The following is a 16,199-nucleotide window of genomic DNA, read 5'->3' on the forward strand; positions in this document are numbered from 1 at the left end:
GTCTCTCTCTCCATTCATAGTATGGAGAACAGCGGACCTGTCTCTCTCTCCATTCATAATGGAGAACAGCGGACCTGTCTCTCTCTCCATTCATAGTATGGAGAACAGCGGACCTGTCTCTCTCTCCATTCATAGTATGGAGAACAGCGGACCTGTCTCTCTCTCCATTCATAATGGAGAACAGCAGACCTGTCTCTCTCTCCATTCATAGTATGGAGAACAGCGGACCTGTCTCTCTCTCCATTCATAATGGAGAACAGCAGACCTGTCTCTCTCTCCATTCATAGTATGGAGAACAGCGGACCTGTCTCTCTCTCCATTCATAGTATGGAGAACAGCGGACCTGTCTCTCTCTCCATTAATAGTATGGAGAACAGCGGACCTGTCTCTCTCTCCATTCATAGTATGCGGTTACTGGGGACTAATAGGGGCTGGAGAGTCAGAGACCCTCCATATCCTGATAACATTCCATTTCCGTTCTCTCTATCTGTCTGGCTGTCTCTCCATTTATGAACCCCTCTCTCTCCTCTTTCCAACCATCTCTCTCTTCCCAACCTCTCCCCTCTCTCAACCCCTTAATCTCTCTCTCTCTCTCTCTCTCTCTCTCTCTCTCTCTCTCTCTCTCTCTCTCTCAGTCAGTTCAGGGATGTTTTGCTGTTGACCTCAGAGGGTGATGTCATAATGTCTCTCCCTGAAAAGGCTTTGATAGTGGAGCTATAGTCTAGATTAGAACACAGCTGGACGACAAAGTCATCGCACCTCCTGTCAATGGAGACAGGTTTGAATGTCGGGATGCCGTTCGTCAAATGTATGAAAACCAAGAAGGGGGGCTCGCAACTCATTTTTAAATTGCAATTTCTTTTCACAGCAGCAACTGTTGCACAGCAGCAACTGTCCAAATGGACCCTTACGGGGTCTGTCACTCAGAGTTAAATTAACACAGAGATGTAGATTGGGATCCCAGAGATAAAACAGTGTTGGTCTGTGACCTAACGCATATCAAACTGGGGTCCTTGAAATCCAAAAGGTTGAGAGACACTGATTTATGTATCTCTCTCTCTCTCCAGCTTCATAACTCAGGTCCCAGTAGTATCAGACAGGCGGAGCTGCTGATTGGCTGGCCCGCTCGTTTCCGTGACGAGAACCTGCTTTACGCCATGGAGATTCACACTGACGGACCAATCAGCTGCCGGAGCAACACTAGCCTCAACCCCCTCGCTTTACAGGTAACGCACACAAGCACGCACGCACGCACACAGTAAATGCCGTTGGGATCGGGAGTCGAACCCGCGGCACACTGCCAGACTGGATTACCAGCCAAGGTGCCTGGACCTCTTAGCCACGGCCCAGGCCGTAATTGTGACCTTTACCTTGATTGTGACCTTGAATTTGAACTTGAACTTATGAAAGTGAAAAGTATTCAAGGTGGAGCCGTCTGATCATTTCCACCTAGGTTCATGGAACTCGTAAACCCACACCTGCACGTTAATGCTCCCGTGATGATTTCACCTGCCTGCAACCAAAATATAACTGCCATTTAGTACTGCAATATTACCTTACAATTTACAATTAGCAGACACTCTTAATCCAGAGCGATTTACAGTAAGCAAGAACAACACATGATAATACATCAAATACATTAAAATACTCATCAAGAATCATAAGCAAGCTAAGAACCTAACATCTGTCTAACAGGAGAATATGTGTACAGTACGTCTATGAGTATGCACTAAAGAGTGCTATACTCATTACCTTCTACTAGTCCCCCGACTCTCCCATAAGCTCACTATATTTCTGTTGAGATGCAGAATCCTCTAGTGCCACCCTCAGGCCAAAATAGCAACTTTGCACACAAGACATCTCATAATCTATTTATTAGGCAAATTCCAGGATCCGCTGCTTTTGGTGTGCGGCCCATATGTCCTCTAAACATGAATCACTATAACATAGGATATTGATTGTGTCTGCTGTCTGAGGTAGTCTGATGTCTAAATGTGTTCTGCAAGTCCCACTGCACTTTAATGAAATCCTGTCCTGTATGACCTACTGTATGACCTAGGCATGTATTATCAATTAATGTATTCATTGATAATTGATAACCTTATCAATCCATTAACCGGTTATTTGATAAGCGGCGTTTAAAAACTAAATCTGAAATCTACATTTTGCTGATATACAGAAAGAATACAAAAGGCATATTATATTCCTTAATCAAATATTTATTTGACCATTTGAGATACCGGGACAGGCAATGGCATGTTTGTATGAGGAATAAAATGAAATGAAAAGTGCACTGTCTTGTCTGTCACATCACTTACAAAAGCAAAGACGTTTCTGTGGCTACCAAAGTGGGGGGGACTTTTTTTAACCAGCCCACATGTGCGTTCCTCAGCCATGTGCGTGCGCAGACAGCATTACGTTCACAGAAAACCCCCCAATTATAAAACCACAGAATTCATTGCTAAGTTTAATTGAAGAATTTCTTAACGATCGATTAACGGTTAACTATGAACATCCCTCTGACCATGTACTGCTTCAAAATGTAGTTCTGGATGGATCATTTAACAATGCACTACTTGCAGTACCAAAGAGACAGAGAGAAAGAGAGAGAGTGGCAACATAACTTGTGGTTAGTTAGTTAGTTAACACTAAACAAGCAATTGATGTACTGTAGGTTTAGGGCTATTACAATAAATTATTACAGAACCATTGTCTTGTTAATAACTGTGGTAGAGTTGTACTCCAGTATACATTTTATAGTAAGTATTAACATCTCTCTCTCTCTCTCTCTCTCTCTCTCCATCAGATCTCCTCTCTCCAGGATACTCCAGAGTTGTTAGGTTTCTTGAGGAACTCCAGCTCTCCTCGCCGCCACAGACGAGCTGCCAGCGTGGGTCAGAGTTACAGCAGCAAGACGCTGGTAAAAAACAAACCATAGCAAACAAACTCATAAATATACAAGTTGTGCCTCCCTTTAAGCCCTGTCACTTACTGTAAACTGTAAAAGTTCTTCAGTAAAACAGTATTTTGACAGATTCATTGCTTTTCCTACAGTCGATGTGTTTAAAGCAGTGGTTCTCAAAGTGGGCTCTAGGGGTCAGAATCGTTTTATTGTCACTTTACACTTACATAATTCACACTAGGCATACAATGCAACTCATCACAACACGTCACATTTAACCCATCTAACACAACAGACACATTAAAAAGAGGCAAAGCCATTTAAAAACATTAAATGGTAGAGAGAGAGCAGACAACATTGGTAAAAAAAAAAGAAAGAGAACATTCAAACTGCGCTATAGATACTATATTAAATAGAACCGGTTCCATTTGTAGAGTTATGGCGGTCCTTGAAATTCAAATGTTTGAGAACCACTGCCATGAAGCATAAACTATTTGGCACAAATCTCTCTCTCTCTCTCTCTCTCTGTAGAACTGTACTAATATCAGTTGTCTGAGGATCACATGTGTGGTGGGACGATTGGATCGCGGTCAGAGTGCTGTGGTCAAAATACGCTCCAGGCTCTGGGTCCATACCTTCTTACAGGTGAACTAACCCACGCACGCACGCACACACACACACACACACACACACACACACACACACACACACACACACACACACATGCTCACGCACAAACACACTCATGTGCAGTTGAAACTCAGGAACTGATGCTGATAAAAATGAATTTACACAGTAACTGGGCCACGGACATTTTCGACAGTTTCAAGTGGGCCCTGATCCAGAAAAGGTTGGTGAAAAGCATGAGGGAAAGCAAAGTTCACTGTAGTGAACTGTACTGTAGTTCCAGATACATACACTCACACTGATACTGCTACGGTGGGCAATATGGAACAATATATGATCACAATATTTTCCCAAGCAGTTTCACGACACAATATTATCACAATATCTTTCATGTGTTTTTTATGGTTATTTTTCAAGTTACTCAAAGGGACGACTTCACCACTTTTCAACCTATCTTCATATAATTGGTCCTCGCTAATGTTCATGATAAAATGCCACAAATTGTTTCTACTCAGTCTGTGTCTGTGGGCATTTCAGAAACCCGTCCACCAATGACATCACGGGAATCCAAGCTAATTGAAACTGCAGGCTTCCTATTCCTGAAAAGTTGCAATGCGATAATGGAAGCCATCATTCTCACGATAATAAAAATCTAAATATATGTATATAAAAAAAGAAAATGGTAAAAAAAAAAAAAAAGAATCAGCCTAACGATGGTTTCTGAACTGCCCACAGCCCTCCTATGAGACACAGACAAAAACAGAGGACCAACTATATATGAAGGTAGGTTGAAAAGTGGTGAAGTAGTCCTTTAACAGTACAACCACCTACAAGGTAACAAAAACTAAAAGAAAAAGGATTAACAGGCCATTTAGACTAAAATACGTATTTTTTGGAGAACGAAACCGTCATTTTACAGAAGTGTAAATTAGGACATTGTATCGCCTCGACCATATTTATCACGATATATCGCCCACCCTATACTGCTATGCCAACACATCACAGCTCCATCACCTCACACTGCAAGGCTTACGTTAGCAGTAGCACATCCTGTCATTGCTGCTTCGCTCACACACTGCACACTTAACTTGTGCTTGTGTTTAGTCTGTGATGCATTATTAATGCGTGTGTGTGTGTGATTCATGAATGTGTTCTCATGTACATTGTTGTTGTTTGTGTAGCGTCGCAACGTCCCCTACTTTCTCAACTCCACCGTGTCCTTCATGGTGACAGAGATGCCCTACCGCATCCAGCCCCCCTCCCTGCCACAACACGCCACCTCTGTAAGTGTGTGTGTGTGTGTGTGTGTGTGTGTGTGTGTGTGTGTGTGTGAAATAAGAGCTTGTGACTAACACTAAATATAACTACATTAAAAAGAACACATTTCCTGAAAAGTAACGGTTTTGTACATGCAAGGTTTCTGCCCGACAGCAACGATAAGTGTGTGTGTGTGTGTGTGTGTGTGTGTGTGTGTGTGTGTGTGTGTGTGTGTGTGTGTCACTGTGTGTGTACAGATGGGGACGCTGGTGTTGTGGGGCACTCCTGATGTGTCATTTGCAGTCCCTCTGTGGGTCATCATACTGGCCATTCTACTGGGTCTACTGGTGCTGGCCATGCTTACACTGGTCATGTGGAAGGTAATGCACGTGTGCACACACACACACACACACACACACACACACAGGTCATGTGGAAGGTAATGCACGTGCACACACAAACACTGCATCAAATGCATCGTTTTGGCTGTTTCTGACGGTGAGTCATACGACAACCATGAAAAGTCCATGTTTTCATTGTTAGAGCTAAGCTATTGGTGCTAATAACACGATGCTCGTTCGAACATTGCACGGACATGATATCCAAAGCGTCCCTGTCACTCTCTTCATATGCGAATGGTCAATGCCCATGTGAAAGTCCAGATCAATTGGTCAACCCACTGAGGAGCAAAAATCCATTCAGAAGGGCACAATAATGGGTTTAAAAACACAGCTATTACATGAAGTGGAGCAATTTCCTTCTTCCTATTGCCGCTGCAATGCAAAGTAGAGTTGAGCCGCCCGGAGGGCGGCGAAATTCTAGTATAATACATATACTTGCATGCACACCGTTACACACACACACACACACACACACACACACTCAGATGTCCTGTGTGTCTCTGTGTGTTTCAGTGTGGATTCTTCGACCGTGCGCGACCACCAGCCGACGACGACATCTCAGACAGGGAGCAGCTGACATCCGACCAATCAGCAGATGCCTAGGATTCTACAACAACACAGCTCCTGATTGGTCGATGCTTGACTGAGGGGTCATAGCACCTCCGGAGTGACATAACCACTTGAACCCCAGCATGACTGTTCTGGGAGAACAATCGCCAAAAATAGCCCATCTACAAACTCACGAGGTTGTTGTAGATCGGTCATTTTGGGCGAAGAGAGTTGGTGTAGAAGGAGAAGAAAAAGCGGTCCAAGTACAGTTTTAACTCAGGTCCGTTTCTACTGACAATAGAGGGTTTAACCCATTAAGGCCTGAGGCCGATTCTACAACTGTCTTCTACATCAGACACACACGAAAACAGTTTTCGGAAAACAACCTTTGTTTCTATGTCAGTGGTGCTCAAACCTTTTCATGTCAAGGATCCCCACAATGATATGCATTTTCTCATACAAAATAATTTGTTCCAGGGACCGCCAGAAGCAAATATTTGAGTTAAAAAAGATATTCGCTGTGAAAGAAGATTTATTTCTTATAAATCAGTCCTGGGATCTGCGGGTTGACTCCACATGCACCCACAGCCGAGCTCCTCCTTCAACTCTACACTGAAACGAATGTTTTTTTCGTAAGTTAATGACCTACTCGATCATACTACAGCATCACGCAAAAGTAGCAGATCTGCATTTGCTATTTTTGAATTTGAATCCTGAAAAGTAACCGTTTTGGACATATGGGCTTTCCACCCGACAGAGACGATGTCAAATGTATTTGTGTTTTAGGACTTACAAGGTGTTAGGTGTTCAAAGGATTGTTCCACCTGGAGTGCCTGACGAGAACAACCAAAGAACCAGCCTCAGTTCATATTCCATTCAGAAGCCATCAGCACGTATACAGTATAGTATTACTCTGAAAGTGTACACAGAGTGCCTGTCAGAGTACAGACCTAGCCTGGCATGGCCAGTCTAATATCACTGTGGGGGCAATTCTTTTATTTTATTTTCCTTTTTTGCAATGGCAGATTTGTCTGGTTTCCAGACTATTACAGAGCTGTAAGGGACCATTAGGAACCCTCTCAGGGAACCCTGAGGGTCCCTTGACCCCACTTTGAGACACACTGCTTACTGCTTTATAGGTTTATGTATGCTCCATCATGCAATGCTGTCTGGGTCTGTTCTGTTTAGGGCGTTTCTTCAGTGTAGAGCAGTGTCTCTTAACCTTTTCATTTCAAGTAGCCCCCCAGTTTGATATGCATTAAGCCCCCGGACGTCCATTTGATACGATTAATATTTCTGGGACTCCAATTTAAGAACATGTTAATTGTCTATACATGATAATGGTCGGTCATTTGGACCAGAATTAATTTACTGTCTTTGTGATGTAGGTTTAGCGATAACAGTGACACTGTGATCAAAACAGACATTCTTTTACGTTCTCTATTTGTATTTGCTTGTAACGCTGGTTAAGATGAACTGTTTGTCATTTAGTTGGGGACTCCCTGGAGCCCCCTTCAGGACCCCTAGTGGTCCCCGGACACAAGTTGAGAACCAGAGCAACAGGACTGAAGACGTGAGGACTGCAGCACCACACACAGACACGCACGCACGCACGCACGCACACACACACACACACACACACACACACACACACACACACACACACACACACACACACACACACACACACACACACACACACACACACACACACACACACACACACACACACATTGGAGTGTATGTGTATATATTTATGAATGCTTGTGCAATATTTGGGACGTTGCGTGATACTGCAGCTTGTTTACACTGGCCTTGTTTTTTTCCCGGCTCACTGTTGACATGTGTATATATAAGTGACTGTTTAGTGTATTAGACAGGGTGGGGCTGAACGTAAATGAGAAATTGTTCAAATGGAATCCAACTTAATCTCCCCAAAAAGCATGACTGGAGCAAATCAATTCCCCTTTTATATACCTTATCATTAGTGTCACACAAAAGTTGAAAAGAATAGCATGTCTATGCTATTTTTGAAAAAAAAGAAGACCTAACTGTTTTGGACATGGTTTTTTGCCTGACAGGGGCAATAAGTAAGGACTGCTGGACATTGTCTATTGAGTAAGAAAACTAACTTTCTCCAATAAAAGAAAAACATCTTAAATCTGTATCATTTGATACAGAGCTGACTAGTAGTACTTTGCCCATTACAGTACTGAGACTACACTATGTACAGTGACATTTGTTAAAGACATCCTGTTGAGATATATTAGAAGCCTTTTTTAAAGACACACAGTATGTATGTAAATATCCAACTTGTAGATGTATTTGTCTTTTGTTATTCATGTTTGGGGTTTTTATATAATTTGTGAAGATTTATTGAAATAAAGTTTCATTTGACTAAACAACACTGTCCGTCTATGTCAGGGGTTCCCAAACTTTATTGGCCGAGGTACCCCTTGGGGGGAGATTTTTTTCCAGGTACCCCCTGTTACGACCTTATATGGAGTCTAGAGGCTAAGGAGTAACACATAACTAAAAAGCAACACAAACCAGCGTAACCAAAAAAAGTGAACATTTATTAATAATCTTGAGGTTACAGAAGTTGATAGAAAATGTCAATAGGGAAAGCATATATCATCGGGGAGGCCAAGGCCAAAACAACAAAACTCCACCCTACCTGAAAAGGAAAAGAGTTAAGCTACGGCACTCCAAACAAAAATGACAATCTAAGCTCCCTAACTAAACATAAACAAAGTCAAAAACAAATTAAATGGCAGCACCCCCCTACCAAGCTTCCCTTGTCTTTAAACACTCAGTATTAAAGTTACCTTATCAAGCACTCAGCAGCATAAGGCATATGGCACACAGCCTACAGACTTGGAACACAGGATTGAAATGCTAGTTACAAACAAAGGGTTCAGCACATGGAGGTGACGGATGGCAAATGGGTGACAGTGTGATTTGAGTCTGGCTTATTAGCCAGGCTAGAAGTGGTGTTCATCACAGGTTTACTACCTGGTTGATCCTGCCAGTAGCATATGCTTGTCTCAAAGATTAAGCCATGCATGTCTAAGTACAAACGGCTTGTACAGTGAAAAAAGAGAATAAAAGAAGAAAAAAAGATAAAAAAAAGAGATGTGGCCCAGGTGTGCCTCCAAACAAGCCACTCCTCCAATCTCCACTCGACTCCACCCTCCAAACACCATGTAGGGCACAGAAATCACAAAAAACACTCAGGAGGGGTAAACCTGTAGCCTACTGTCACCCGTGTCGTGATGAACGCCAGCGAATGGACTTTTTTTTTTACTAACTACTTTACTACTAACTACTGTAATCATTTATGAAATTATTCCTTTAATACATTCTTTCATTTCTATTTACCACCTAATTTCTTTATTTCCCGGGTTTGTTGCCCCCCTTTCTTCTCTTTTACTCAAGCGAGTCAAGCGTCAAGCAGAGGAACGTTTCTCATCTTTCCTTTACACTCTCTTCATCTTGTTTCTGTACCGTTGTAAGACCGCTTTCCGTAGAGAATTTCTATCAACCCGCCAAGGCTTCATCGCTACTAGATGGTTTCTGGGCCTCCACACAATAGTAGGCCTAATCCGCGCCTTCGATGATATTGATAATATTTTTTTATTATATGAATATATCTTTTTTGTGTTGGTTGTTCTCGCCTGTATTTACTGTAATTTCATTCTGACCGCGGAGCTGTGGGCATGGCTCATTGCCATGGGCATTGACCTCTTCATTTGTTATTTGTACAACACTGCGAGACATTTGTCGGGATCTGTGCCCGTCTGTATGCTTTGCAAATTTATCCATGTGCGAGTTTTTTCATTTATATTTACAATTACCTTCGATTCTCTTTCTTTCCCTTTGTTGTCCGGTCCATTCTTTATCGGGTTTTTTATGATTTCATCGTAGATAGACAGAGTTCCGTTCCTACATCTACCACTTATTTGGGTACCGTTGTCTGGGCGTTTTTGGGCCGCTTTCCGTAGAGAATTTATATCAACCCGCCGAGGCTTCATATTTAAAGCACACATTTAAAGCATTTCCTTTGAGAATGTTCTACAAATGGAACCAAATGGACCTGTTAGGGTCCGCTGGTGGTTCCCTTGGCTCTCGTAGTCGTACGCCGGAGCGTTTACCTTTTGCTGTAGCCTAATCATTGCTCTTTGCAGCGCTGTTGTCCTAACTTTGGTCAGGTTGGCTCTAGTAACTTTTTTGCGGTAAATTAAAACACATTTGCTTTGAGATTTTTCTTTTTGAGCCGTGTGGAGATGGCTGTGGAACAACGAGCATGGCATAACCCTGGACGACAGAAAGGTTCTTTGTTGTGAAGCATGGATATGCGCTACTACGCCGATGAAGTGGCACATGTGGAGCACCTCTACCAACAGGCCAGCCACACAGCTGTGTTCAGGTACATATCCATATACACACAGTCGTATCCATAACAATGTTCTTTTCTTTTGTGTTTTGTAACGCCATTAAAACTGAGTGTAGACTGAAGCTGATTCAAGGTGCATGAAACTTCTGTGGAGTTGATCAGAGCTCTGTGGTGCAAAGATGAGGCCTGTTTTTTCACATGCTCTGAAACAAACAAATACAAAAATCAAATATGCATATATCAACTTAACTTATATAAAAACATAGGACAGCATGAAACTAACTAAATATGACTCACTTGCATTTCCATGGACAGATTGGACGCACATCTGAACAATTACAACACTGCACACCAAACTTTTCTCTACTGGAGCTGTGGTCCAGCTGCTCTAAATTGCAATTGGTGAGTTCTGGCTAATAATGATAATTTGCCCCACCTGGAGGGTCTTCAACAGCCACGTCATACTACTGTCCCCGATCTACAAGCTCAAAACGCGTGCACTGCGACGCGTTTTGAGCTTGTAGATCAGCAATTTTTTGCTATATTTGAATTGAAATCCTGAATAATGTTTTGCTATTTTTTTAATTGGAATCCTGAAAAGTAACCTTTTTTATTGAATTTGAAATGCATTTAGTTATAGTTGTTAACTTTATGAGCTGTTAACATAACTACATTTACACCAAAAGACAATATTTGAATACTAGTCACTAAGTAATTAAAGTGGGTCATGTTTGGAATTGTAAAAGCTGCAATCAATACTATATCAGTGTTCTGATATTAACCTGCGGGCCGCATTAAGTGAAGGTGGGGGCCGCATGTGGCCCCCGGGCTGCCAGTTGCCCACCCCTGCTCTAGAGTATCTGCATGTGTTCATGTTGTTTCACTGTTTTCTTGATTTTAGGCACCCCAACTTCCTACTTACAGAACCTCTAGAGCAGGGGTGCTCAACCCGTGGGTCGCGACCCCTCTGGGGGTCGCCAAAATTATTTTGGGGGGTCCCCAAATTATATATATATTAGAAATTGCTGCAACTGAATGGCTGGAAAATGGAAATGAAGAGTTTACATATAGTACATACATACACCTTCCCTAATGATTATATCTGGTTTCAGTATTTATTTATGGTGTATTGTCTCTATTATTAAGGTTATTGTAGCAGTCAATTTATATTGAGTCGGGCGGGGCGGGGGTCGCGAGACACTGCCAAAGCATCTCCGGGGGTCCCCAGCCAAAAACGTTGAGAACCCCTGCTCTAGAGAACCGGGAGAGTTGGGACATTCGTCCCACACACACGCACACAGTCACACACAGATTATTTATCTATTATAACTTTTGGAATTTATTGTCTCCACCAGGCCAAAGGCATGGGGGAGTATGTGTTGCACTCCGTACGTGCCAGTTCAGATCTGTACATTACACACGTCCCGTTTTCTTTCTTGATTGCTTCACTCATTCTCAAACTCGCCCGATTTCACGGTCACCCCACCCTTCAATTATGTATGATTGGTCGTTTTGTAGATTTTTCACTGTTATTGTGAACGCAGCTTAACATTCAAGGTTTTTCAGACTCACATTTGTATTGTGTCTCCCCATCTCAGGTCCAGTTGAATTATTTGGTGGAGGAACTGCCTAGGTAAGATGGAGACTGCTCTGGCCGAGTCAGGCTCCAACTTCAGCGTGGGTCAGCGGCAGCTTGTGTCTGGCCAGAGCTGTACTGAGGAAGAACCTCATCCTCATCATCGACGAGGCTACGGCCAATGTGGACCCCAGCCCAGGTACCACTAACTTAAACATGCACACCATCTAGCCCCATGGTTCTCAAAAACATTTTCATGTGAAGGACCCCCACATAGATATCTACGGCAATTTGTTGCAGTCCCCCATCTGAAAAGATATTGTAAAAATTGTCAAACATTGTCACAATTTTTCAAAAATGTTTGGATCTACAAGCTCACAACATGTCGCACGATAACATGTTGTGAGCATGTTGCAACGCGATGCGTTGTGAGACGTGCTATATTTTCAAATAGGCAGAGTGTAAAATATGGTTAAAGTGGCTACACTGATGTTGCTATAATAACAAATTTAGCCGGCGGGCCCCTGGAACCACGTCAAGGACCTCTGAGGGGCCCATAGCACTTACCCTACCCCCCTTAGACAGCACTTCTTAGACTTATATAGCATTTGAAACAGACTTATAGCATGTCATGTAGACAGCACAATAAGTGCATTGTATGTAGTCATAGCACTTCATAGTATATAGTGTATAGTAGTCATAGCACTTCATAGTATATATGTACAGCATAGTATAGCATATATGTGTAGTTTATATGTATAGTGTCATTATATAGATATGTTCTAGTTATAGTTTATATGTATAGTGTCATTATATAGATATGTTCTAGTCACGTTCTTAGCTTACGCATGTTTCGCGATAAATGCTTTTTACATATGTGATGTATTCCCATGCTTTTGTTCTTGCTTATTGTAAGTCGCTCTGGATTAAGAGCGTCTGCTAAATGCCTAAATTGTAAATTGTAAATTGTGAGGGTCCACTATTATTATTATTAGCCAACCATACGAGACAAGTTCAGGGAATGCACCGTGCTCACCGTCGCTCACCGCCTTGCCCTCAACACAATCATAGACAGCGATCGAATCCTGGTGAGATCCTCTTCTCCACAGCAGCAATAACACATCACTTTTGCTATTAATCGATCTGTGCCAAAATGTTTACCACAACAGATGGATGTTGAAATGTTTAAAATAGACACACTGCATCAATTCAGCATCCACTTTGTGTTAGTAGTTCAATGAGATAATGCAGCACACAGTCGTGTGGAGGATAACCGTCTTTGACACTTTGTCCCCAGGTGCTGGGCGTGGGACAGATCGACGCTTACGATGAGCCCTATGTCCTGTTCCAAGATCCGGACGGTATCTATTATACATTTGAAAAGGTGTGCCCAAAAGGAAAAGGGACCCAACCCAAAGTCACCAGCTACTACGTCACTCACACGCTGCAACACACGCTGCAACACGCTGCAACACACACTGCAACAACACACTAAGACGACACAGCCTTACCCTCCGCGTCGATCGGCGGCTATCTCCTCATGTCGCGCCGCACGCCCACACTCAACACCATCCGCGTAAAAAATGTCATTGCACTGCCACTAAAGCCGCCTCCCGTCCACACTCACAAACAACATCAATATCAATAATAAACACAAACACGCCACAAGCACCGACACCCCCGCCTAATTTGTTGCCACGTCTATGAAAACAAGCACAGAAAAAATGCCATTCAACACGCTACTTACACACACTACCACTCGCTTACAATACGCGGACCTGGCAACACTACAGTCCCTCTCCCATTTGCTCAAAGCCCACCACGTGACCCACACAGGGAGGGAGACGATTGCGTGATGCTTCTATGTACAGGATTCTATAGGTCACCACTTTTGGTGTGACACACACACGGCTTCTGTTTACTATGCGTTGTCAACACGTGCTGAGTTGACAAACATTGACCGATTTCGGAGAAGACTGATAGTTTATCCTTTAGTAATTAGGCTGTGGAAGTATTCACACTAGGCAACTTTTGCATTTATTGGGATTGGCAATTTGGGGAGAAAAGGAGGAGGAGGAGGTGATCAAGCTCCACAACACATTGGTAGGTAGGCTCAAGGCTGCATTTATTTTCCTTCTTTTTCCTCTCGAGGGTGCATGGGATGATGTGAACCCCTCCAGCAGGCTAGGGAGCACCGCTCCGGTTAGCGGAAAATGACCGCGGGGTGCGGGTTGCCAGGTTTTTTTATAAGTAAAGTATTTACATTCAATTAAAAAAAAATATATATATAATGCATTTTAATTTACGTCATATTTTGCGGCATTTCGACCTAAATTCTCTGTTCTTTGTCAATGGCAAATATTGAGACGTGTGGGGACTAAAGCTGTATATAGGAGGGCCCTCAAACACATTATTTGATAACTTCTCATCGTGCTCCTAAAAAAAAAAGTGTGCTACTAGCCGCGATTACATACACAGTTAAAATAATAAGAAATTTGCGCCAACGACTGCGTCGACACCTGGCGTGGAACAAACGGGACGAACCGAGGCGCATATATGGATAACAACAACAACACTACACGCGCGCTGCAACACAAAACAGCTGCATACAACGCGTGTCACTGTGCACTTTTGTATCTGTGGACTTCTGTATCGCAACGCGGGGCAACGCAACTCTGGGATGAGCGGGCCGAAGGCCCGCGAAATTCTAGTCTTCTACAATCTACAAGATGGTGCAGCAGACGGGCAAGCAGGAAGCAGCAGCTCTGATGGACGCAGCCAAACAGGTGAGATAAGCCCAACCCAGTGCCAAAGCAAGCTCTACTTCTATGCTGTTTGGACCAACTGCTCTTTACTTATTTGTTTTCCCCGCTCCCCCTTGCAGGGGATCCGGTGCAGGCCCAACACATGCACAAGGCCATCCGAGAGACCATGTGGCCGTTGCGACTTCCCCCTGACTTCAGCTGCTCGCCAACCTCCAGCCACGGCCAACAGAGCCAGCCGAGAGGCCAGCCGGTAAGCCTGTCACACTTATTACATAATCTTCTAATCTCAATTATTGAAGATAATCGCTATTATTCTTGCATAATTTTGTTTTGAAATTGTTGATCAACAAACTTTGTGACGTGTTGTAGCTGCTTGTAGATCAACTATTTCATTTGTCATATCCGCCCTGTGCTTTTTGTGATTACAAATCACAACTTATATTTGCTATCGTGACAGCCCAACGGCCAGACTGGAGGGGGGCGCCGCCAAGACTGTTAATGTCACCGGGAAAGCTATGCGAGTTTGGCGTGGCAAAAGAAGGCCACTGCTCCTCCGCCCAAGCTGCCACTGGCATCGAATGCTAGACCACTGGCGCCTCACCAGGAAGTAGCCAGCCTCCAGCCTGCCTGTACAGGCCACGCCAACTTATGTTGCCATGAAGTCTGTAGGAGATACCGTCTCTCAGCGTGTCTGCCCTCTTGCCTACAGGCGAGGGAACGCTGATTAGGTTTCCATTGCAGACTAATAATTCTTTATTATCATTTAACCCGCTGTTTCTTTCTGTTTTCGGGGCGGACCAGGTGTCCGAATGGTCGCTTACGGGGCTGTAACTCTTGAGTGTACAAATTGGACATTCAACAACATTCAATCTTGTGTGAAATGCTCTGTTAACTCTCAGACCATTTGCTTCCATTTGTACAGTCAGACTTGCATACCAGTTTGGGTCCATTTGGTTACATTTGTACATTTGTATACCCGTATGGGTCCATTTGGTTACATTTGTACACTCTTTGAGAGTTACAGACCCGTAATGGTCCACAAACCCCATGTTGAGAAGACTAATGCCAGAGTTATACTTGAACCAGGTACGAATCAGACCTACCTCGTAATCAGATTGTAATCCGATTGTATCTTGCTCAGGTTAAATTCCAAATTGACCTATTTATTACACACCAATTTAAGCTTTGAATTCATGGAGATTTTGTAAGTTTGTTTTCCTTTGCATTCCTGGGTCAATATAGGAGACTCACTAGCAGACTAAATTGACATTGTCATCAAATTATTGACTCAGGAATGCGACAAAAACAAACCACAAGGCTTCATGGGGTGTGTAATTGAAAGATGTTGTGATGGTGCACTATGTGTAAGGGATAATATCTGGCTAGGTGGTCATTGTCGGGAGATAATTCACCGACAGGGAGTTTAACCACCGAGGCGAAGCCGAGGTGGTTACACTCCCTGAAGGTGAATTATATCCCGACAATGACCACCTAGCCAGATATTATCCCGTTTATTACATGGCTAACTAACATAAATTAATCCATTGATCCAAAACACAACAAAAAAAGTATTCCATAACTTCGCGCTGGCTGCGTCTGCCCAGCTGCAGGGCTGAAGCACTGTCGGAAAACAAGGAAGTGAGTTGATCAAATAGAATCCATTTTCGGGTCCAGCTGCTTCGTCTATTTCTCGCTCAAATGTTTTCAAAAACATTTTTAAGAGCAA

The 16,199-nt window shown here is 43.1% G+C and overlaps 1 protein-coding gene and 1 long non-coding RNA gene across 2 annotated transcripts in view; both read left to right on the top strand.

The window, feature by feature from the left end:
• itga8 (integrin, alpha 8) overlaps nt 1–6,123 on the top strand; it is a 99,659-nt gene extending 93,536 nt beyond the window's left edge. The window contains exons 24-29 of the mRNA XM_079503792.1: nt 1,068–1,226; nt 2,807–2,920; nt 3,434–3,547; nt 4,711–4,812; nt 5,044–5,166; nt 5,701–6,123. Of these exons, the coding sequence (XP_079359918.1) occupies nt 1,068–1,226; nt 2,807–2,920; nt 3,434–3,547; nt 4,711–4,812; nt 5,044–5,166; nt 5,701–5,790 (702 nt within the window). The 3' untranslated portion in view covers nt 5,791–6,123. The remainder of the gene's footprint in view (nt 1–1,067; nt 1,227–2,806; nt 2,921–3,433; nt 3,548–4,710; nt 4,813–5,043; nt 5,167–5,700) is intronic.
• A 3,904-nt stretch (nt 6,124–10,027) lies between these two features.
• On the top strand, nt 10,028–13,095 carry LOC306924493. The gene is made up of 4 exons (XR_013790169.1): nt 10,028–10,165; nt 10,448–10,534; nt 11,731–11,907; nt 13,006–13,095. It is a non-coding gene; the product is annotated as an uncharacterized lncRNA (long non-coding RNA).
• Nucleotides 13,096–16,199: the final 3,104 nt, after the last annotated feature.

This window comes from Electrona antarctica (assembly GCF_951216825.1).
Source record: "Electrona antarctica genome assembly, chromosome: 6".
Classification (NCBI taxonomy): Eukaryota; Metazoa; Chordata; class Actinopteri; order Myctophiformes; family Myctophidae; genus Electrona; species Electrona antarctica.